Source organism: Crassostrea angulata, chromosome 2, assembly GCF_025612915.1.
Source record: "Crassostrea angulata isolate pt1a10 chromosome 2, ASM2561291v2, whole genome shotgun sequence".
NCBI classification, from domain to species: domain Eukaryota; kingdom Metazoa; phylum Mollusca; class Bivalvia; order Ostreida; family Ostreidae; genus Magallana; species Magallana angulata.
Window position 1 is genome coordinate 51876287 of NC_069112.1, and position 25274 is coordinate 51901560.

At 35.0% G+C, this 25274-nt stretch overlaps 2 protein-coding genes across 12 annotated transcripts in view; one reads left to right on the forward strand and one right to left on the reverse strand.

Annotated features, from left to right (window-relative positions):
* Positions 1–387: 387 nt before the first annotated feature.
* Positions 388–6007, reverse strand: LOC128173087 (zinc finger protein 394-like). Its single transcript, XM_052838810.1, has 3 exons — positions 5915–6007; positions 5708–5810; positions 388–4243 (listed from the first exon to the last, which is right to left on the reverse strand). Exons 1-3 carry the CDS (start codon positions 5945–5947, stop codon positions 2445–2447), a joined length of 1935 nt encoding a protein of 644 aa, XP_052694770.1. The 5' UTR covers positions 5948–6007; the 3' UTR covers positions 388–2444.
* Positions 6008–12059: 6052 nt separating this feature from the next.
* The window catches only part of LOC128173747 (tight junction protein ZO-1-like), a 64527-nt gene continuing 51312 nt past the window's right edge, over positions 12060–25274 (forward strand). For 8 of the 11 annotated variants that reach the window (XM_052839408.1, XM_052839418.1, XM_052839420.1 and 5 more), the window contains exons 1-3: positions 12060–12340; positions 23498–23717; positions 25168–25261. In XM_052839408.1, coding sequence (XP_052695368.1) covers positions 12061–12340; positions 23498–23717; positions 25168–25261 — 594 coding nt within the window. In that variant the 5' untranslated portion in view covers position 12060. Of the gene's footprint in view, positions 12341–16808; positions 16941–17017; positions 17262–21043; positions 21240–23497; positions 23718–25167; positions 25262–25274 lie in introns of those variants that run through there. The other 3 variants (XM_052839412.1, XM_052839411.1, XM_052839414.1) reach the window with 3 other exon arrangements.

A 25274-nucleotide genomic window follows, 5' to 3' on the forward strand; every position in this document is an offset into this window, starting at 1 on the left:
TATTAACTTCAATTTTAGTATCTCAACCCTAAATTCCAAACTGGTGATAGCAAATAATATATGATTAGATTTCGTATAACAAACTATTGCTCATCATCTTCGTCGAGTACATGACTACATGTGGATTAAAATACAGCCAAGCTGGCAATCTAGTTACAAATTCGACCTCCCATTATGCCAAGTTTGGTTGAAATATTGTAAAGGACTTATTTAGTAAGAATTCTGTTGTAGAGTTTTTTTTTTCAAAAACTTATAAAAACACTGAAATAGAAATAACACATGATATAACTATTAATAAAATATAATTTGCATCAATTTTGAATGACAAGTAAAATACATAATTATGTTTGATTTCTTATAAAAGTTACCTTCATATTACTGGTATAACTATAACGCTTAAAACAATTACGTAACAAAGATTTAATATAAACATATTTTATTGAGAAATCAAATGGATTGGGTAACAGGCAAAGCCTATGTAAACACTCTCCAAAATACAGAAGTCAATCAGATAATCTATAGAATATCGTACTATCAGTTTGTATATACAAGAACATTTATTAAATTCAAATCTTGACTTTTGCCTTATATAAATTGTAACTATAGTTAATTTGTTGTTTAACATATTCATGTACACACTCGTACCTCCTGACATTAATTGGTTATTAAAAATATCCACTATATATACAAGTAAACGAACAGTACGTATGCAAATATAATGCCATATCCGTTCTTTATTTCTTAAATATTACAGTATCATATGAAACAATATCATGTGATACAATTATATATAGAACAATCTCATATTATACAAAATTGTATCATGATATACAATACAAAACAATATCATGATACAATATCAGAACATACAAAAAACATTGATACAGTATCATATATTATCATGAAATGTTTTACAATATTATACAAGATATAATATTGTATCATATAAAACAATAGTGTTAGTATCATATCATAGAATTCTATATCATAGGGATCATGTTATATCATTCAACAACAAACAAATCTAACAAGCTGGCTTGAGTGAGGTAGTTTTATTTACTAGCATCCTTCAGGGTTGTCTCTAAAAATTGAAGTAGAAGGAGGGAATGAAAAAGTAGCAGGGGGTTTGGGGGTCTTCCTTATAGCTACATTGTGTTTGAAAAGCAATAATAGCCGGGTAATTAAGGCATAATAGGCGGGGGAATTCCCCGCCTTCCGGGTCTTAGAGACAACCCTGATCCTTGATAATGGAGTTCAGGCTCTGGAAGCTACCTCTGTGTACACGTACATGTATTATAGTTAAATCAACAATGCAAGTTCGAAATAGAACTATTATCTGTTAAAAATGTGACCTGTTCCAAAAAACTAAACCTCATTCAGCATCCAAAACCTATGGCTCAGATTCAGCATTCAAGCCTGTCAGGTGCATCTGTATCATAAGACGCACCATCCTTGCAAGTTTAGTGAAGTTAGAACCAGTTATAACTAAGATTTAATCATCAAATGGCACCTGCTCTAAAAACTTTAACCTGCTCCAAAAACGTTAATCTCCTCCAGCATTTGAAATTCATGGTCCAAATTCAACATCCTAGTCTTTCAAATCCATAAGTAGGTCCAAATGCATGATTCATACAAGTTTAGTGAAGATAGGACAAGTTATAATTTAGATGCAGGACCTGCAACAAAAACTTCTTTTCGGTGAGCTCAAAATTGGCGATTGAAGGGCCAACACCTTTATAACTGTTAAAGTTTCACGAAGGAAATGACATGTTTTTTTTTTAGTTTATCATAAATTGGTCCTATCTAGGAATTCGAACAAAAAAACCAAAAACCTACAATGACACAAGTGATGTGTTTTCCCCTAAGGGCTATTTTCAGTTCGTATGAGTGTTAATTTATTTATATATGCAAAATGATGGCATCGTGAATTAAAAACAAATTAAAACTCAAAATACATGTATATATATTTCATTAACAACTGTTAAGCATATTACAAATCAAGACGGATATGTAATAAGACTAACAATAATGGCCACCTGATCTCTTGCGGACATGCACAATGAGGTCAATTTTTCTCTTCCTTTATCAATATTCATGAAAAGACATTACTTTCCCAGCAGGAAAATAAACTATCAAAATTCTATATCTTTGTTAAAAGGTGGAGTTTACCATTGTATTTTACAGAATAAAGGTAACTTTTATCAGTCATACAAGTCATCCTCTCCTGATGAGTCACTGGAAGATGAGGACCCTGTGTCATCCTCATCCACCTCTATATCATCCCCAGTGTGGATGTTGATGTGTTTTTGTAGAGACTTCTTGCTGTTATAACCCTTCCCACACACGTGAATGTTTATCGACCCCCCAGTGTGTGTCATCATGTGTCGCATCACATGGTTCTTTCTGAAAAACTTGCAGCAACTCTCGCCACACTCGAACTTCCATTAATGGTCATCCACAGTAAGATTTTCGTGCATCCCCAAGGAAGATGCCGTAGAGAAGCTGGAAGATGAGGACCCAGTAACATTCAACTCTATATCATCCCCAGTGTGGATGTTGATGTGTTTTTGTAAAGCCTGCTTGCTGCCAGAACCCTTCCCACACACTTCACACGTGTACATCGACTCCCCAGTGTGTTTCAACATGTGTTTCACTACATCCTCCTTTCTGAGAAACTTGCGTCCACACTCGCCACATTCGAACTCTCCTTGATGGTCATCTACAGTTGAGTTGAAAGTCAACTTTTTCTCTTTGATATTTTTAAACATTCTGATCTTTCTCTCAAGATTTTCGTGTATCTTCGAATGACGGCGCAAGCTAGTTGCCATAGAGAAGCTCTTGCCACATGTGTAGCATTTATACTGGATCCGCTCCATGAGCCCTTGATGGATTGTCTTATGTTTCTGCAAGGTGCTAAATTGAGAGAAGGATCGCCCACACTGCTCACACGAGTATGGTCGCTCCTTCGAGTGCGTTCGCTTGTGTTCAGACAAGTATTGAGCGAGTTTGAATCCCTTCCCGCAAATCTCGCACACGAAAGGTCGATCAGACATGTGTAATTTCATGTGCCTTTTCAATACATGCTTAAATTTTGAAGTATAGTTGCACTTTTTGCAAGCGAATGGAAAAAAGTCACATGAGTATGGTCGCTCCTTCGAGTGTGTTCGCTTGTGTTCAGACAAGTATTGAGCAAGTTTGAATCCCTTCCCGCAAATCTCGCACACGAAAGGTCGATCAGACATGTGTAATTTCATGTGCCTTTTCAATCCATGCTTAAATTTTGAAGTATAGTTGCACTTTTTGCAAGCGAATGGAAAAAAGTCCTCACTTTCTATCTTACTTTCCAACATTTCATATTCTGATTGTTTAGTTTTCTGTTGAACACTACTTCTGGTATAAGGCTTTTTCACACCTCTCAAACGCAATCCCTGCTTGGAGCATTCAGTGGAACATTCTTCAGTGTTTACGTCCAATAAAGTCCCTGCAACACTGTCCTCAGAAAGGTTTATATTCCCAATGTTTTCACTGCATCCCTCTTGCATATTTTTTCCCAACTCTTCAGGTATATTGGAAACCGTCAAATCAGATTCCACTTTTATCCTCTCGAGGACAACCACTGGTTGTTTTCTACTTTCAAATCTATGCTCTGCAGACCCTGCAGTTTCATGACTGTGAGAAAGGTTTCTCTTGAGGACAACTGGTTGTCTTCTACTTGCCAAACTAGGCACTTCAGACTCTGCAGTTTCCTGACTATCATTATTTCTATCCTTGGGAATACACTGATAGTTTACTGGATGATTCTGTTTTGGGTCTATGGTATTTGAGTTGCTAATCTCTTGCTTCCAGATTACATTTGCATTAGCCAGCTTTTCAACAGTAGAGTTCGATATCCCTTTATCTTTATTTGCGCATGTATTACCATTAAACTTAGTTTTTTTTAAACCTTCCCGTCTAATTACAGTGAAACCATCTTCACTTTTCACTGCAGTCGTCTCCGTATTAGATTTGCTGTTCTCCTGTGAAGTCGCTGTTTTAATTGATGAACAACAAATTTCATCACATGAGGAGGATTCATCCCCATTTCCTTGCTGGGTCGAGGAAGATGATTTGCTAAGTTCTTTCTGAGCAGATCTCAGATTGTCAACAAGTTTGATAACTACTGTCTTGCCACTGGGCAGCTTATAGCACAGCTTATTTAGGGTATAGGGCAGCTTTAAGGAACGTTGGCGGGCTATCTCTGCATCTGAAATTTACAAGAACAAGAGCCTAAAAATATTATTATTTAACAACTTTACAAGAGGCCAGTAGGCCTTCACAATCACCTGAGTACCATAGCCCAAACATGGAACTGTCGAGCAATCAATCAAATTAAGTTTCATTCTGGAGTAAAATAAAACTAAAATATTTTAATGACAACCATCTCTCTCCCTAAGATCTTTCAAAATTAAAAGGATTATGAAACATATAATGTTGGCGAAAACTTTTAAGATCATAATAGACTCTATGACCTGATATTGAAAAGGTGCAAGACTATTAGGAAAATTTTTTCCCACATTTGTTAACTTTCAAGATAGGCCCGTAAACAAAATCCTCACGTGATTAACCAAAACTCATTCATAGATTCACTCATTCACCTCTCATACACACTCCATTGGCAATGCGCACCAAATATATAGTAAATATGCAAAATATAAAACTTTAAGATAACTTCATGAACTTCGACACAGAGAAGAAACCCGTTAATCTCTATCACTTTTAGTGTTCCACCTTTTCAATATTCCACATTTGTTTAAACATCACCATCTGGCATTTATCCCAAAATCATTTTACATGCACTGGTGTAACCCTCCTCCCCCTTTTTGAACTCTTTCCAACTGCTTACACATTATCTTAACTTTGATAGACAGCTTCAATCTTTTTCTTTTCTAGATATGTGAATTTACTTATTTTTTGCATTGAAATTCAAGAGCAGAATAAAATAATAAGACAAATGTACTTCCCCCAAGCCATAACCCTTGCATTACATGTAGGTGACAGGAAATATAATTAAAAATCCTTATATGTACCTTAATGGGGGTACTGTTGACTGAAATCCAGTCAATCCGTACCCAAATCAAGCCGCCCAGGTCAATTCGTCCCCTATATTCTGGCTTATCCATCCCCAAAATTTGGTCAAACCGTCCCATCATATAATTATATATACAATGCAAATCCGCCCCTTAGTTTTGGTCAAACCATCCCCAACTTTGGTCAAACTGTTCCCTGGTATAATGTTAACGTACACATTATTTTGGTTGATCTGTCCCCTGGTAGATTTATCATTTTTTTTATTTAAATGAATTAATTTTTTTTATTTGACTATATTAATGATGTTTAAATCAATATTAGAAAAAAAACCTATCGTTTCTAAATAGCTATATAAGGGTCGATTTTAAAAAAATGTCTGACTTTGGGATATTAAAACAGATCAAAGTTTTTCATGTGTATATTATGTTGTAAGCATGTTCATAGTTATATCTGATTTAGAAACTGCATCAAAGAACAAAAAATCCAAAAACAAATGTCTTCATTCCATAAATACGGATAATTCTACATCGGATGACTGAAAAGTTTGTCTCTGGTGTTACCACAACAAAATCAGAATTAATTCAGAAGTGGACTTCATTTTCCAAAGTTCTTCATTTTATGACAATCGAATAACTCTTACTTATTGTCTCTCGTACGGTTTTCCAGATACCCGCCTCAAAATCAACAGCTACGCAGGCGGTAGTGGGTTGTCTTGCCATGTGGTCCAAAAGAACAGAGAGTACCTGAAAAACAGACCAACATGAATTATAATAAGCCATTGCCTGGATGCCAACATTGAACAATCTACCTTTTCATAATAATTTATTATTTTAAGAAGTTCTGACACCTTAGCATATTCCGTCTTTCGTTTTCCAGACATCAGGATGAATGCCAGTGGGATCAGCAGATTTTATGAATGCATGGATTGTCAACAGCTATTAGAAAGGGGCCCATCCATGCCCCCATGCATCCATATAACATCATTGAGGTGGAAAATATTTTTATTTTATTAAAATACAGTGAAGTTTTGGCCACCTCCCCAAGTGAGGATTAATGGTACCGTAATATGTATACAGTAAAACTCGTTTAGTACGAACATGGATATAGTGATTTTTCGGATACAGCAAAGTTTTTTGGAATCCACCGTAAAATTCTTAACATTAATCTTTGCAAAAATTTTATGGTTATAACGATTTTGAATACAACGAAATTTACAGATATAGCGAACTGATTTTGAGTCCCTTAGAGGTGAATAATAAAGAAATTGAGCACCTAGATATAACAAATTTCTTTTCAGTTTAAAAAACTTTGCACTACCAATTAATAAAATAGTTTGAATGAATGTATTTCATATAATTTTTTCAATTCGCAATCCGATTATTAAAGGTATCAAAGTAATGAATTTTCATTTTAGGCATCAATTACCGGTACCAAAAATAATAGTCTGGTGAAAGAAAACTTGTATATGGTGAATTCGCTATAGACATTATAATTACAAATACATTATACGGATATAACGAATTACGGATGTAACGAAGTCATTCCAATGGTCCCTAGGACTTAGCTATAACCGAGTTTTACTGTATACACGTGTGACGGTCAGACTGGTTCGAATACCGGCGCCAGATAGCTCAGTTGGTATAGCACCTGACTAGAAATTCAGGGGGCCCGGGTTTGAAACCCGGTCTGGTCCGTCATTATTTCTCCCATCCCGTTACATTTGGTGCTATGACCAACCCCTGGAACTGACAGGTGAACACCTGCCAGGGGAAGAGCCTGGGGTGATCTTTGGGGACGAAGATCATTTAAGGGGGGAGGAATGTGATGGTCAGACCGGTTCGAATACCGGCGCCAGATAGCTCTGTTGGTAGAGCACCTGACTAGAGATTCAGGGGGCCCGGGTTCGAAATCCGGTCTGGTCCGTCATTATTTCTCCCATCCTGTTACACACGTATAAGAAAATTAGTGAAAAATGAGAGTTGAATCAGGGGTACTAAGGACTGAAAAAAAAATTTCAGCTCATGGACACTGCAATATTGGCCCCATTTTGTTTTTAAAAAGTTAGTTCAATCATTGATTGGCACTTATGGATGAATAGAAGTGAGGTGCTTTAAGAGACTTCCAAATGGAAAAAAGATATGAATCTCCATAAGAAATCTGCTTTTCATTCATGTGAAAAACTCTGATTAAAAAAAAGAATTCGTTTAAAATGGAGAAATAATAAGTCTGTTACGAAAATTCAGGGAAACTGGAGTCAAAACATGGGTCGAAGCGTAGACCATCTTCGGTTCAGACATTTACACGTTTTCCAAAATCAAAATATGAGGGCTAACCCGGCTTGCGAAGAGAAGTGGATGTAGGCTATGCCTGTCCACTTCATTGGTTCGCCCTCCAAACTGTTACACCGTAAAACATATTTATTAATCAATTTAGAAATTTAAACCGTTGATTTAAAATTCTAATTCTGTTTTATGATGGCTACAGCGCTAGCTCATCTATCTTTTTTATTGTTTTTAAAAGATAAGCTTGTACTCACTCTAAGTCTAATGGCTTCTTCTGATCCTTTTAGGCTGGAAACAGTAATGGCACTCTAAAATTAAAACCAACAAAGAATTCATGCAACAAAATCCGGAAGTAGACTCGCTTACCCCAGAGTCTAAGACACAGACCACAATTATTTTTCCCTCTTATTCCTTCATACAACAATAAATCATATAAAAAAATTCCACTGGCTCAAATGAGTTCAAATACAGCATACCTATAGAATGACCCTAGTCCAAGAACATATCCAAACTACAGGAAAATCAATTGAGAGGGGACTGAGATCATGAGATATGGCCCCTAAAATATCCCCTACCACTTTAAACAATGGCCTCTTTACACCCTTTCTACTGCGCCTTTAAAGATAATTTTTCTGAATTTTTTCCTGCCTGTATTTTTTTCCAATCCTTCTTAAATTCTTTCCATCCATGCCCTAAAAGAAACCAAGTTTGCCCATTTACCACCCCTGGGATTTTTTGAAATAATACATACATTTTTAGAATGGAACTACTTGCATCAATGAGCACGGGGTAAAAATAGTGGTATGTGACCGTCTCGCTCTCGATACTTCACTCGTGCGAGAGACTCTCGTACGAGTCAATAAATCGAGATACCCTCGCACGAGTCAAGACTCAAGAGCGAGAGTCTGGAGTAAGCGAGACTACCTAAATTAAAGCTTCTTCATCCCATGCCGTTTTTGACGCAGTTTTGTTTTTGATTTTGTTTTTTTGTTGTTGTTTTTTTTTTTTTTTATTTTTTTTTTTTTTAGGGGGGGGGGGGGTGCTGTTTTTGAAAAACCGACACAAAGGAGGTTAAGGATTCGTTAACTATAGTATAGTTTTCATTAGTAGAACCATTTATGTCTCTGGTAGAACATATCTATATATTTACATCTACCAAGTATTATTCCCTCTATTTCTTACGGAAATTTAAAGTTAATTCATAGCTCTATAGAAACAGCCAGATGGAAATCTACACGCCCCGTTTATTGATTGGTCGAAATCTACAGCGGCTGAAACTGACAAGAAAGTGACAGGACCAAACATGACACGCCCAGTTTATCGATTGGTCGAGGCCTACAACTACCTAGGAAAAATCACGAACTGCACGAATAATGACGACGTCAGACTCAAAATCTCACAGGAGACGATTTGGCTGTTTCTTTTAGTTAACGTACTTACGTACATTAACAGTAGTTTAGTGAATGTTACTTACTTTTCATAATCAATTTATCAATTGGCTAAAAGAAAGATGTTAATATAAACAATAAAATGCTTTCTTTGATGATTCATTTGGGATTTGAAGGTAGCGATCATTGCAGAAAAAAATTACATAACCCGCTAACGAGGGTTATGTATTTTTTCTGCAATGTCGCTACCTTCATATCCCGATTGAATCACCAAAGAAAGCATTTTATTGTTTAAATATAACTGTTTTTAACTATATAGTTTAGACTGTTTATATAAAAACAAACGTGAACAGCTGATAAGTGTAGATTCACATCTGTAAACTATAATTCTAATTCCATTATTTTCCCCATGTGTTAAATATAGTACTTTAACAACAACAAGTTGTAATTCAGCGCAATAGTTAAAACTCCGCTGAACTTAAACCGCTGCATGGAATTAAATGAAAAGTTGTATAGGCATTTAGAACACAATGTGTCGCACGTGTATACATTTTACCATGAAATTCCGATTCCATAGATTATTTTCTGGAAATTTTGGCCCTTTTGAACTTAGAATGTTTTAGTTGTTAAAAACATGAAAAAGATGCGCATTTTTACAGGATTCAAGTTTTTTGCGAGTTATGTCCTTTATCAAATTATTTTGTTCATTTTTATGTCATTCATTAGGTTGTATCATTGTCAAGTAATTCGTGGTAATGGAAGCTCTTGACGTCTGCCGTCCTTAGATTTTTTTTTCTACGTTCTTAAGCCACAATAGACATGCTGCGATATGTGATGATCTCATGCATTGCCCGTTTAGATACGATAACATACACGTACGTTCTGATAAGAAACGACAGGATACCCCGATTTGGGACACTTGTGTACGTACGCGTACATAGGAATTCATATACATGTACGTTAAGATACGTTCATCACGAACATATGATGAATATGACGATTATTTTCACGATCAAGATGGAAAGTACAGTAATCACGATTTGAGCTACGATTGGACCCGACTGTTATGGTCACATTGCAACTGAATTTAATGCAGCGCATTGTGCTAGCTGTTTGTTTCTTAATTAAGATTGGTCGAAATCTTACATTACGATTATGGAGCAAGATTGAACTCGACATGCTGCGATTTTATACGATGCAATGCAATTTTATACGATGATCACAAATGATTGCAATTGAAGCCACGATAGACCTCAAGATCTGGCGAGATGTTTTACGATTACTACATGTATAATTAAAACCGCGATTTCAGGCGCCGCTAATTGTGATACATGTGTGAATCTAGCATTAAATTGTTAACGCTCAACAAATCGCATTAGGACGAATCGGCACGCATCACATCGTAAATGTACAGGTCTATGTCAAACATTTTAGTCAAGCGCGATATTCCACGATCAGTTAAGATTTGTCAATCGTAGCGTTTTTAACAGATCACATGACAGTGGAAACCTAGCATATAAGTCTTTGCTAAACAATCAAATGATGACATTTTGAAATAAAGTTAAACCACCTTTGTGCTCATCATGCACCAACAGTAGTTTTATAAGACCAAATGTGCGCCATATTGCCATAATTCCACAATAAATACTCATTGTTTTTGTATTGACTCTCTTGTATATTCGAGTTTTGATATAAAAGATTACGAATACCACAACTTTGACACCAACAAAGTATTTAGAACATTTTAACAAGACCTTGGACTTTCGGTAGGATGTAACTATCTTTTCCTTGCGTCAAAACAAGTTTAAAATGACACTGGTTCCAAGTTAAATATGCACAGATTGCATACAGTCTTTAACTCAAAACCATGCACGGCTGAATGGCCAGCAATAAAATGGACAGGCCTGCGTCACAATACTACATGTATATTCGACACAACTACACAAAGTCCAAGCTCTTGTTAAAATGGTTATATTACAACTGCCCTCTCTCTAACTCTTTAAATTAAGTATTTGTAAATTTTTTTGTACTTTGTCTTTCCAGTTTAAAACTAATCGTTTCCACACAATTCAAAAATTTGTAAAACTTTCGTTATATACATGCGCGGATCCAGATTTTTTTCCGGGGGTGGGGGTGGTCCGAAGGATATATGTGTTTACCAGGGGGGCATCTTCGCTAGCCAAGGGTTTCTGATCCGCACCGCTTCGAGAAGCGGTGCGGATCAGAAACCCTTGGCTAGCGAAGATGCCAGGGGGGGTCAAAGGCATATTTGTGATGATTTTACTAATATGTAAATTTAATCAATTTTCATTTTCCAGAGGGAGAGAAAGAGAGAGAGGGGGGGGGGGGTCGGGACCCCCTCGAGATCTGCGCATGAAATACACAGTATCTATGCACACTTGCTATGCAATATACATGTACATACAAGTAAAGAAATTCAATCTGACAGTGAAATTTTTTCAATTTCTTGAATGATTTTTATATATGTATACATGTATATTATTTGTTTTATATATGTATTCATGCAAATTCTATATATTATCATATGTATATACATGTATATACTAGAATGAGAATGCCCCGAACGAACAGAATACTAATATGATTCTTATAGGATATTTTAAAAGGCTATGTAGAATTTTTTTTTTTTTTTTTTTTTTTTTTTTTTTTTTTTTTTTACAAAATTTACATATTTCATCTGAATATCTTTCAAAAGACAAACTTTATTTCAAAGTTTTACTGGAATTTAAAATCTCAAAAGAAAGGTTTTCGAGGAATATTATGACTATCGTAGAGAAAATTTATATGATCGATGATTCATATATATAAATATACATATTTACTTTACTGCAGTACATCTCATACTATATTCAAGTTAAACTGAAAAATTAACTTATACATTTTACAATCTTTATCAATTATCTAGCAAACAGTATACCAGTTGATGCGAAATACGTCCTGAAAATCGTTTTATATGTGTATTCGTTTATTTATCCAACCGACACATGCGACAGGTGTCATAAACATCACCACATGGAACAGGTAAAAATTATATCATAGGTGGCGCTTCTATAGCGTCCACAACTTCGGATGAGGCGCCTGAAGGAAATACAATTTGTCTAATCATTTTCTTTGTTTTTCATTTAGATAAGATCAATTATATGCAAAAGTTATTTAAAAAATCAAACAAAAGTTATAACCTACAGTAGAAACATTGACATACTTTATTCAAATGAAATGATGACACAGGGTTTTTAGTTTTCGTTTTGTGACAGTTTAACAAATGAAATCTTAAAGATAGATTTTCAATCAAAACTTTCAAGATGGCGGGGAAGCAAGGAGTTACGAGACTCCTAACCCGTCATAGGGCTTCTCTCGTTCGAGACTTGGACACGAACAAAATTTTACCTCATCTAGTAGCTAAAGAAGTTATCTCCACGTCCGAGGAACGGCATGTGCTGGACGTGAGTGACCCTCGGGAACGGACAGAGGTCCTACTGGATATTGTTGGCAAAAGGGGGTTGGGTGCATTTCACGATTTCTGTTCTTGTTTGGAGAAAGTTGCCCCTCACCTGCTAACAGGGTTTCTGCTAGAGCATTCTGGTAAGTCGTATTTTTATTATTACATTCATTCCTGACTCGTGTTTTTCAATAAACATTCCTAAGATTATAGAAAAAGTTTAGAAACTTTAGGTAGTGGAAATAATTTTTGCCAGATACTTACCGCACCCGATACTTACAGTTTTGGTAATGGAATTCCCAGTCACTAATAATAAATGAGACACTGATTTGACGCAACTGATTTAGGTTCTTTTGCTTGAGTTCTGTTGTTCATGTGAATACTGAAAATGAAAAATTAGCTAGCTCGCGTTGGGATACCAGGTAGGGGAAGTAATAGAATCAGTCAGACTTTTCATTCTTCAATATATGCCAGTGGTAATTTGTGTGGGACCAAATTACCTAACCTATGTGTATGACAGTATTACTACTTGAAATGCTTTCATCTTACATTATATATTTATTGTGTTTAATTTAATGTCAGAAAGACAATAAGGGGATACCGTATATCGCGAAATTTTTGCGGTGATCTAATTTTCGCGACCTTTTAGATCGCAAATTATTGAATACACAGAAATTCTATCTTGTATCATTTTATATAAGGAACTTTTTAAATCGCAAAAAATGACAGTCGCAAATTAAAAATGTTTCAGATTTTCCCCATTTTCGCAAATTTTGTGACATGCAAAAAAAAACCGGATATAAGGTAGTAATACACAACTGGTATCGCTACAGAAACAAAATAGCATTAGCTTTATGTTATTTTTTGTTCAGAACAATTGTAAAAGATTTTGCTCAGTTTTATCGCAAATCTTACTCATGTGTACTATACACAGTATGGCCGATGAAGCATTGCGTTTAGTGATGACGGTTTCTAATTGGTGTATATTTCAATTGCGATTCGCAAACAAAGATTCTGATTGAGGCATTTATATGTAGACCCGCCCATATATCAAATGCATGTTGAGAACATGATGCTAACATGTGGAAAAAATGTCGGAGAAAAACTTATAAAGTTGAACTCTCAAGTTTAAAAGTTACATACAGAGTTATTTGATAACAAATTGGATGACATTTGTGTACATGTGTAAATAATGTTAGTGGAAAAAGAAAACAAAGAAAAAATTCTCATGAAGCAGGGACGAGTGCATATAGATTAAAGTCACAGATTGTAATTTGCTCATCAAATAACATTATTCTGTTTATTGTGAAGAAATTTGTCTAAAACTGTTTAGTGAACAAATATATTTTACATTACCGTTTATAATGTAGCAAACATGATGGGTGAAATGATCGCTCGAGTTGAACAGACTGTTTTTCCTCACAAAAAGTTTGCTGCAAAATGTAAATCCACGGGAAAATTCAAGTTGACATGTCGTGAAATCGATTAAACAATTTACAGCATATACCAGGTATCTTCACTTATTTTCTTACAATAAACTGTACTGAAAATCTCTGAAACATTATCAGCAGCTATGTAAAATGAGGAAATGTTTGGTTTGTTTATAAACATGTAAAATTATAAAATGGGGGACTCGATCTGCACTTGAATTTTACAAGCCGAGGTCGATTAGCGTGTTTGAGAGAAAGTCAGCGTCAAGTAAAGCGTCGACATCAGAAGTAAATATTGTCTGATGAATATTGAGGTACATGTAATAAAATTAATGTTTCTACAGACTGAGTGAGTTACAAAATCACAGATCAGTCCAAAATTGGACACGTTTGTAAATTCCAAGTTTTGTGTATGTTGGACAGTGTTGGACAATGCACAGTTGTAGAAGCGAGTGTGCCATTGATCGGTTGAAGTTCAATAACATGCAATTTATGCAATATTGTCAGTATCTGTTGTGAATTCCTTGGAATAAGTTACAACAATATAAATACTGACTCAACTTGCATTGATGCATTAAAAATGATTGAAATTATTGGTGAATTTGCATAAATGAAATGGGGGATCTAGCTGTTTAAAAAGTGTATTTTTGACATTTGTTTACACCCAAAAAAACAAGAAGCAATTATGTTCTTATTCACCAGTTCAAACGAACATAAATTATTTATAAATTAAAAACTCAAACACATATATAGGAACTGCTTCGCCTGCGTCTGTGCAACAGACTAAATTTTAATTAAAAATTTTTACAACAAGTATTTAATCTTCTGGTTCATAATCAACATTCTACAATATAAAAAATAAAACATTAGATACATGTACAAAACAAACGTAAAGGGAGGGGAGGGGGGGCTGTTGCACGTAAAGCAGCGAAACCTCGAATGACTTTAATTCCTTAATACCTGGACACAGGTAAACTACCTGTTCCGCACAAGTACACTTAACCCCGTATACTAGTCAATAAACCAATCGAAATCGTTATACTATAAATAACACCTGAAATAATAACAACACGTGTTTCCCTTACCATTTATAAATATATTTATTGTGAGAACTCTTGGTCAATTATTGCAGTGTTTAGTTTTTTGCAGTTTTGAAACTTTTATTTCAAGTTTTATGAACTGCGCGCAACTTGCGATTCAAATAGTTTACCTATTACCCCCGATAGTGTCGTCACTCAATACATCAGTCTATTGGTCACGGTGTATACACTCATGCTGGTTTTGCGATATGCTTGCCTTAATTGACACAGTTGTGTCAATACTGCCTCAACTTAATAAATTGATGCGTTAAAAGTGATTGAATTTATCGGTGAAGCATATTGCTGAAAAATTTGAAATGGGGAATCTAGCTGTTTAAAAAATGTGTTTTGACATTTGTTTACACCACAAAAAACATGAAGGTATTAAACTAAATTACTTAATTACTTCATAAATGTTTAAAATCAAGCTCTGGCAAAAATGTCAACTGGGTTAAAATACACACCCTGTAAACGGTTTCATATTTTATTAATAAGTTTTTATTATTAAAATGTATTAATATCAGAGATGAATTACTTCCCTTGGATTGAAAAGCAGATTTAGAAATTGAGGTTTTTTTTGCTCCAATGCTCCTGTAAAGTGTAGATGTCTTTCATTTTGGTTTGAGCTGAGAAATACTGTATGGACAAAATGTTCATTTGTTGCTCACTGCTAATTTATGATATTGAAGTGTGGTTTTTCTGCATCCATGGACAACAAGTGTCCTCACAAAAAAAAAATAAAAATCTGTGGGAACATATAAAAAATGTACTCTGTACACTACAGTATATTCTACTGTGGTTTCATCAATATTCGTTGAATACCAATTTTCGTGGATTTCGTTGTTTAGTTGATCCACGAAATTAAATGTTCATCGAAGTGCAATTTCTATTAACATTTTGTATTGATAGCCTGGGTCATTGGCCACAAATTTACGTATCCTTGAAATTGATTTTTACTTTATCAACGAAAATTGATACCCTTGAATATTAATGAAACCACAGTAATAGATGTACTCTGTACACTACAGTATATTCTATATTAATAGTGAAAATTTAAAACATATGATTAAAAGTAGAAATCCTTGAATCGCATCTTTACACATGCACATTGAAAATTGTCCATTTCAAATAGAGATTGTGACCAGTTAATTTCAGAGTTGTAACAAAGAGCGAAAGACCATTTTTCATGTAAAGCATTATCCATGTGTATCGTAATTAACAATGAATTACAAAGATAATGGACCGAATTAAGACTTCACCACTGTCCATAACAAAGTTCTCAGTGAATAATAAACAAAGTCGTAAATTGCTAAGTCACTGACGGAACCCTACATACAATTACATTGTCCTGCATGTGTCCACTGCGCCCTAAGTTCAACAGTGCACGGCTAATTTTGGTCTTTGACTGATTGATATGATTGACAAGGTCGATTGACATCAAAAAAGATGGCTGGAATCTTTTCAGTAGATTTTGTTTTTTTGTGAGAAGATCACTATATACATTTACTGATTGAGAGGTGAAACGGTTCCACTGTTCAATTATTAGAGGTTTTATTACATGTAAAGGTTACTCAATACTGCTATGGAGAAGATGGAAGACTTTTCATGATTTACTGCTGACATTTATATAATTGATACTATATAAATATCAAATATTTGCTATCTGATTCAATTTATGTAAACAGTTAACAAATGATAATTTTTTTCCAATTACAGTGAACGTGCAGTAGAAAAATAAATCAAAAGTAAGATTTTGAGTGAAGAATTTGAGAAAATTCTTTTTGACTTTTAGATAAGTGAAACAGCAAGTGAATGCAAATATTTGACTATTGCTGTTGTTGCACTCTTTTTTCTCTAGTTTTCGAAGTGATGTGTTTTAGTGATAAAACTGTCAAATACATGAAAAGTCTCTGAAGAAAGAGAGATAAGTACCGTAATCTTTGAGTTGTTCAGTTTGTGCATTTTATTTCATTGAAATTATGCACAAGTTTAAAAATCTAATTTTTAAGTGAAGAACCTCATAGACCAATCTTCAATTACACTTAACAGACAAGTTCCATATAATTCTTTTTGAGATGATCCCCCAGTAAAAAGTAAAAGTTAATGTATTTTTATTCGTTGTTATTAAGTTTTGAGATGCCCCCCTAGCGTGGCCCAGTGTCTCTCTTGTTTAGGTGATAGTAGTACACACACCGGCAGCACAGACTCTGGAGAGAAGCCCCGAATACACACAGGTAAATCTAGGTCAAAGACGCGTAACGCTAACAGACAGGTAGGAGATTTTTTTTTCAAAAATAGTGCTGTAAAGTGGACAGTGTCACTTGCTGTATGAAGTTTGCTACTGATTCACTACAAGTATAAATTGACTATTGAGGGGAAGTGTCTGTGATTTCGGAGGCTTTGAATTTTCAGTGTTATATTTTACTATACCTGTGCGAGACTTATTGCCAGAGTTTAAACATAGGCTTTTTAAAATTTGTTTGTTTTTAAATTGAGCACCGGATCACACAGATTTTGCTGTTGACATTCAAGTGCAGGGAGAGAGGACGATAGAGGTTTGTAAATGTTAGTGTGTCAAAGGGGGAAAAGGTTCACCATATTACACTTAGATTTATAACCATCACATAAAAAATGAGAATAAATGCAATGGATATTGCTCTTTTTTCAATTGACAGGGTTTAATGTTTAACTTGTTGAAAGTAGAAGTGGTTGAATGTGCAGGTTGGAGAAGTACTGTAGGATAGACTTCATTTATGGACCTTTAAAGGAGTTGAAGGGTTGGGGGGGGGGGCATTGTCAGGGGTCAGTTGAATGAGCAGGGCAAGGAGAAAAAGGGGCAGTTTACCAATGTCTTGATTTGCAAAATTACAAGAATTTCAATTCTTTTTGGAAAAAAAAATAATTTAGTCCCTGTCATTGTTGTGATTGTGGATAATATGTAAACAAGCTCTCTGAGTTTACTCAGGAGTTGTACGGAGGACATACAGCCATTGTTTGTTGTGGAACCGTTTCAGGCCTGTATATTCTGAAGGGCAATTAAGATGTTATCTTTTAATTAATGCATGTCAATTTCAGCAACAGGTCAGCCATTGTGTGGAGGTGAGGGCCACTCAGTGTAAAGGCCGAGTTCATAAAGCAAGGAGGGAGGACCTATAGATTAACTAGAGTTTTTTGTTATTTTTTATTTTTACAATCAGATTACGCAATTTAAAATTAAGTTACGGTTTACAATTATCCAGAGCTTGCTTTGATTGGTATTGAAGCCTGACGGGTGCAATAATGAAACGTACGTAGTAAAATATAATGGAATACTGTATATATTCTTTCATTGTAAATATTTGTTCATTATATCATATTTGCAATATGCTTTTCAAAAAAATAGATATTTCCTTGTATCTTTCAGTTGTAAATGCGATGTGTATCAAAAGCAAATTGCACAAATTTTAAAGTCAAGGCCATACCATCTGATTTAGCCGTTAAGAGTTACCTAAATATGATATCAGTCTTAAATCTGTATTTGTGTGTCTTCAAGTCTATATATAAATCAGTTTTTGGAGCATGTTTTTTTTTTTGAGCTGGAAGGTTGATGCAGCATAAGTTGTTAATATAATCAGGGAGTCCTGTGATAAGATACCCCCCCCCCCCCCCCAAAGTTTTCCCTGTGTTCACCAGGACCAAGAGCTTCTCATCAGTGTCACGCTTAAGTTGGCTGAAGATTGAGAGAGTTTTATAAAAAGGAAGCTTCTAAATTTGTTTGATGATAAGGTACAGTTCCTTTGACAGAGAGGGATGTATAGAGAGAGGTTTAATTCTTATCTGATGGGAAAGAAACCAGATTTAAAAGAAATGCTGCATAGAAATTTTTTTTGTTTGGTCTCCTTTGTTTTGACATTGAAGCTGCATATTGTATTACTCTGGGTAGTTTATTTGGAAAATAAACAAAGCAAAGTTAGGTCTTTTGAGAGAGAGAGAGAGAGAGAGAGAGAGAGAGAGAGAGAGAGAGAGAGTGTGTGTTAATATATGCTATCAATGTGTTTTTGTTCTCTTTCTTTGTTCATTTGGTTTTGAACATAAGATATGAGGAACCTTAATCATGTGCAATATTGACCACAAGAGTTGAGACTAGGGCTGCCACAATGTAGATTAAATGTGCCACCTTTTTTATGCAAAGGTTTGGTGTTTATCTCAAAGAGATTGAGTCATAAATAGGAAATCTACTCATAAAAAGGCTATATGCTTGCACACTCCTGAACTCTGATTAACATTTTTCTGAACAAGTGTTGTCGGATTTGAAGGGGAAGGGGGGGGGGCTATCACAAACTGACCTCTCTTCATGTACCTGGTACTTTAAGAATACATTACATTCTGTTAAGAATTGAGATTTACTGTTGGGGTGGGGGTGGGGGGGGGGGTCAGGAATTGTGTGGAAGAGTTGAAAAAGATTTTTTTTGGGAATTACACATTATAAATTCTTGTTGAACTTACATGTCTAAAAATATCAGTGTGGCAGTATGTTGATTTCTTGTTATATTATTCATTTCACAGAATAAATATAGAAAAACAGTTATATTCTGTATCATTTACATTTTTTTAAAGGGAGGGTAAATTTCTACATCTCGGAGTTATCCCCGTTTACAATCAGATAAACTGTTTTGAGGGGTGAAGATAACATGACCAATTTCCATGGTTATCGCGCGATTTCAGATACCTGATGTACGAAAATGTCTCTTTTGATTGTTTACATTCCATGTCAGCTGAGCTCTTGTTTCTATGTGAAATGTGATAAGGATTTCAAGACACTTGCAGGCTCACTCCCAAAGAGAGACTGATAATATGGGGGAAAACTCATCATCTATTTTTTTTACAGGGATAATGTTGATACAGGGCAGAAATGTTTGGTGTCTACCTAATTACATCACAAAGTTAATGATTTAGGAAGTATAAAAGAATGCTGACCACAGACTTTGTAGGATATGCACGATTTAATTGCCTCCCTATCGTCCTAAAATTTGGTTATCATTTTAATGGGCACTGGTGACTTGTAAGACCACATTTATTTATGATATTACCAGGCCTAGCTATCACTTATGATAAAGCATGGAAATGAGTTTCCTGTTAATCTGAGAAAATTTGCATACATTTATGAATGAATTGAATTCTTGCATTCTAGAATAGGTTAATAATTCTCGGTAAGGATATAATGCAAGATTTCAAGACACTTGTTCAGTGATGGTATTCCAGTCATTCAACAAATTGTACTCTGAATGTATGAAAAAAGGTAAATACAGGCATAACTTGAAATGAAAATATTATGACAGCCTGTGAAATAAAATGTTTTAAATACTGTGCAAATGTTCTTAATATGCATATTTAAAGCGTTGGTGGAGGGGAGAGGGGGAAGGGTGGGGTGCTTATAAAGATTACGTGAATTTGGTCACCATATTATTGAAGCAGATTAGCAATGAAAATCATATGAAAGTCAATATTACCAAGCCACTGCCTGATTTGTGATAATAAACTTGGTGACAGTTATGAATTGCAGGGTCTGTCTGAGCTAGCTAACTTGCATGTATAACGATACTCTGACTGTTTGTATGAGCATCAAAATGTTGTAAGGTTGACTGCTGTTTGCACCTTGTGACATGGACAGACACACTCCCCATATTTATTGTACAACCATGACTATCAGTTAACTATGGTAATTCTGTCCTCCAGGTAGACTTGATCCAGTCTCTGAGTCATTTCCTTTGGTTTTCTGTGGTTTCTGTGGTTTCTGTGGTTGTATTGCGGTGCCTTCAAGTGTGGTGACCTTTTGCCTCCACACTGACATACATGCAGTGGTTGGTCTACATTGAAATGGTAGCTGCAATGCCAGTCCTTATTGAATATAAGAGTGACCCACAGATGAATAGTAAAAATGATTTTTTCCTGTCCCCAGGAGTCAAACTGCAGGACCTGTCTTTAGGGTAAACCCACAAACAAAAGTAATATAATTCCCCCTTAGTCATATATTTCCATACAGTGTAGTGTCCAGAGGCCTCATCATTTTATGAAGAAATTTTGTATCGGACAAAGACTTGAGAGCTAAAGACAAAGAGAGTCTCAGAGAGAATTTTCTCTTTTTCATGGACATCTACATGTATGATATTCAGCGCTAACTTAAACTAGTTTAAAAAATTGTTATCGAGACATATTGCGCTTGATTTAAAAGCTTTATTGGGAGAATAGGTTCTCTTTCTTTTGTATAACGGGGGGTGTAATGTCGTCTATTATAGGAATTAGTGTACAAGATGTAAAAGCAAAATATTAAAATACTATCTACAGATCTTAATGCATTTAAATGGTTCAGGGGAAGTGCTTTGAATACAGTGTGAGAACTACCCTCTCCCAGGCCTGCTCGCTGAGTATTACGTTACCGGGGGAGGTTCAGGGATGTCGGCCTTGTCTTTAGGGGAGAGGTATTGGCTCGGAACGCTGTAGGTGAAAATTGCAAGTCAATTAGGGACAGGGTTTTTAGAAATTTTCCGTTGAAGGTATGTAAATGCTGTTTGGAATATTGGGGGAGGAAATTTAAAGTGGATGTTATATCTGTGAATCATGATTTTACCTTAAGAAAAAAGAAAGAAAGAAAAAAAATCAATGTTTGGTACATTGGTTTGTTTGTCATGTACATTGGGTGACTCACGTAGGTAATTTTTTGAGTCAAGTCTGACTCTGGTATCTATGTCTCGGATGTTTGATACACATTGTTGCATTGTTGCATTGTTTATCAGGAGCTAAAGCTTGTGTCAATATTGACTGTGTACATTAGAACTACAGAGAGCAAACCTCTTGTCTCACACAATGGAAGCATTAAACTTAGTTGTCGGTTTTAAAAAATAATTAGAAAGAAGGAATTATTATGTTTTTTAGCATGACCAGCCTTTAAGGTGAATGACATAACTGTTGGATAATTAATGAAACGAAGGAGAGGTCTGATAGCAGGAGATGTCAGGAGTCTAGTTTCCTGATCTTCTATCATGAAGTTTATCTCTTTCTTTATAGCTTTTGGCCAAATGAAATTGTAAACCTATACACACAGTAGATGAACTAACAGACAGGCAATAAGAGAGAGAGAGAGAGAGAGAGAGAGAGAGAGAGAGAGAGAGAGAGAGAGAGAACACAGTTAAACCTTGTTTTAAATGGTTCTAAATGGGATTGGGGAAATTTAAATTTAGATATAAGAAATATTTAAAAATTGGAGATGTAATCATTGAAATACTTAAAAAAATTTAGTGGTTGGAAAATCTGTAAATAAATTTATCATATCCATGGTATTCGAGATATGGCTATTTGAGATATTGAAGTTGAGCTGTGCAGTAATTGACTAATGCAGGTTTTCTCTTATTCTCCGCAGAAAAGTAGTCTTCACTTCTTAAGTTCATCCATATACATTTTCTCTGTATATTCTGTTTGTCAGTTTTGCTTTAAGTCTTACACTCATTCTCAGGGCATGTTCAAAATGCAAAACTTTTTCCCCCCTGCTTTTTTGTACACTTAATTCGAACAGGATATCTGGAACATATCTAGAGCATTGCAAAGCTGAAATGATTGTGACACTATAGCAGACAGGTAGATCTGTGTAAATTAGTCTTTGTGACCGTAAGTGAGTAATTGTTTGATTCCTGTGATTATCGGTACATGTTCATTAGTCTGTGTTTGTTGACGCTATCTTAATTGCGGTGCACCGTGTGTGTTTGACATGGCTTGACACTGCTCTCCGCGTGCAAGCTAAATCACTGATATTTAGATTAAGATGGCTCTTTTTTTGTTTTTTCTTGGCTTTTTTCCCTAGTTGGTTTTCAAAAAAGGAAGAATCGGGTAATTAAGTCTTGACACATGTTTTTTTTTGTACAAGGACAACATTCAATTTAGATAAAACCAACCTCAAAAGGAGCATTGAAATTCAAACTTGAGTTACATACACATTTCATGACCTTCTATTATAAAACCAGGTGTAAGTTAAATTTAAAGTAATTTTGCCTGCATTTGGTATATATATACATGTATAAGAAATACCCCCAACCACCATCAGACTACATTTAGATTGAATTCTTTTTTTAAACTGGCTTTTTAAAATGATTTTGTTTGTGTTGATTGGACTAAGGTTGGGACAACATCCTCCAGAAATAAATGTCATGAAGATATTTCTTATTTTTTCAGTTGGATTATCATTGAACATTCACTTGTTTCAATTAGATAAAAACCCATGTAGTTAAAAACTAATTAGGTAAATCTGTGTATCAGATTAAAATGGAAAGTTTATTTGGTATGAAAAAGATGAAATAATGAAGAAAAAGGAGATTGAATTATTGGTCTTGAGGGTATGTATCTCTGTAAGTGAAAAGTCATGTAGCAAAGGTTGCTGGTTCAAATCCCACTTAGATAACTTAATGTTGTGTGCTGTCTCCTTGGACAAGGAACTTCATTTCATTTGGAAAAATGGCGTATACTGTCCTATCCATGGGGAGTCAATGACTCTCATCCGCTTAGCCCAGCAGAAAATGGGTATTAGTGTGGCTCTATGAGTCAAATGGCTGCAAAAGGATTAACTTTCTATGATTTCCTATAGACTTCATTGTAATGCTTGATAATAAAATCATTGATAAAACAGGGATTTTTTTTTTACAACAGCTTCTTTTATTTTAAAGCTTTGAACCAAATATGTCTGTCATTGCATTACATATTCAATGAATTTGAAGATATTTATAATGCATTTCCTTATAATAATTACATGTCTTATCTTTGACAGGAAGTCTATCTCCCAATGGAGAGGAGAAGAAACCCACTCAGGCATTACAGCTGAGCCTGGAGTTGGCGCTCAATGAGCGAGATCTCATGCTCAGAGAGAACGCTAAGGCCGTAGAGGAGCGAGATCAAGCCATCAGACAACTCGAGCTGCTCAAGAGTGAGCGAGATTCAGCGTTCAGTCTCGAGAATAACACTGGAAAACCGTCCAAAAACACAAATACGTACGTACTATATATTACAATTTGGGAATTCAGGAGAATATTAGAACCATTTTAACAAGAGCTTGGACTTTGGGTAGTTGTGTCAGACAGGAATGTGACGTTGTTCTGTCTATTTCTTTGTAGGCCACTCAGCCATTGCTCTTTGAAATCAACAAGATTTGTCTGGCATTTGAGCGAAAACTACGCAATCGGTGTATATTTCGCTTGAAACCAGCGTCATTTTAACTTGTTTTGATGCAAAAAAACAGATAGTTACATCGTACTGAAAGTCCAAGGCCTTGTTAAAATGGTTCTATATGATATACTGGGTGTAATGAATTTAATGTAAAGAGGAAAAGGATATTAAGAATATTTAAGTGAACTTAACAATCTCTTGTTTTCCCTCGGACTGAAATATCAAACATCAATTGGTTCACACATGACACATGACTGCCGGATATATCTCTATGTCTGTCTGGTGAGAATTAATATTCACCAATATGGCCAACACTTTGCCTACTCTTCTCGACATTTCATAATATTTCATACCGAAATAGGGATTTGTAAGTTCTTCAAAGATTTGGATATTTGCCCTTTGAAAAGTTAGTTGCCCCTTGAATTGACCTCATATTGTTGTGTCTGGAGCAGAATAAAATGGCAGCATCAAGATTTGCTCTAACCTCTGCAGAGGAAAAGGAGAAAATGTTTAAAATTGAACAGCAGCTAAACATTGATTATAAGTAAACAATGGTGCAGCAAAGATTTGCAAATAGTATTTGAAATGTAGAGTGATCATTTTGAAGAGTTCAGGGTTTGGTTAGGCCTATGTGAAAATGGACAAGCGGTAAGGCCACTTTTACATGGATTTGCGTCGATCATTGTTTTTTGTGAATAAAAGTCTTACTTGATAGTTCTCGGGAAAACATAACATTTATTATGTTTGTTAATGACTGACTACAGAAATATATTGGGTTGATCATGCAATCTCATAGATGAGATTGATCAACCAGACAGACAGTAAGACACCTAATAAGTGATATTATTCTCATCAGGTTTGTTTGAACAGTAGTTTATTATTAAATAATTTAATTCTGGTTGTAACGTGCTTTCTGATTGGCTTAAATATTATTTTATATCGTATAAAGAATGTTGCCTACATCATAGTAAGACTAACGTCAAAAACGTATCAATACGCCTGACGTTACGTTTGAATTTTGTACAATTTTACGTCATTTTAAAGGTCAAATGACCGTTTTTATCTACAATGAAAAGTAAAAAAAATTAAATTATAAGCAATGAATTCAATATTTATAAACCGCGAAGCGGTTTATAAAAAAGCGTAAACTGTTTCAAACCATTTTATATCGTATAAAACAAATAAATATTGAATTCATTCCTTAATTATAAAAAGCGTTCTAATTTTTTTTTTTTTTACATTTTTATAATTTTTTTTAAATTTGGATATATGCAGGAAATCGTCAGAATTGAGTCCCCCTGCCCACAGGAAAAGTCAAAGGTTACTGGACAAGTTCAGAGAGATGGAGCCAGAGACAGATCAGGAAGATGTAAGTATTGTCA

Coding starts and splice junctions, on each gene's coding strand:
- LOC128173087 (XM_052838810.1), bottom strand. CDS start 5,947: ATGTCTGGAAAACGAAAGACGGAATATGCTAAG. Junction 5,811..5,914: donor GAAAGACGGAATATGCTAAG/GTGTCAGAACTT, acceptor TCTGTTTTTCAG/GTACTCTCTGTTCTTTTGGA. Junction 4,244..5,707: donor AACCGTACGAGAGACAATAA/GTAAGAGTTATT, acceptor TGTAAATTTCAG/ATGCAGAGATAGCCCGCCAA.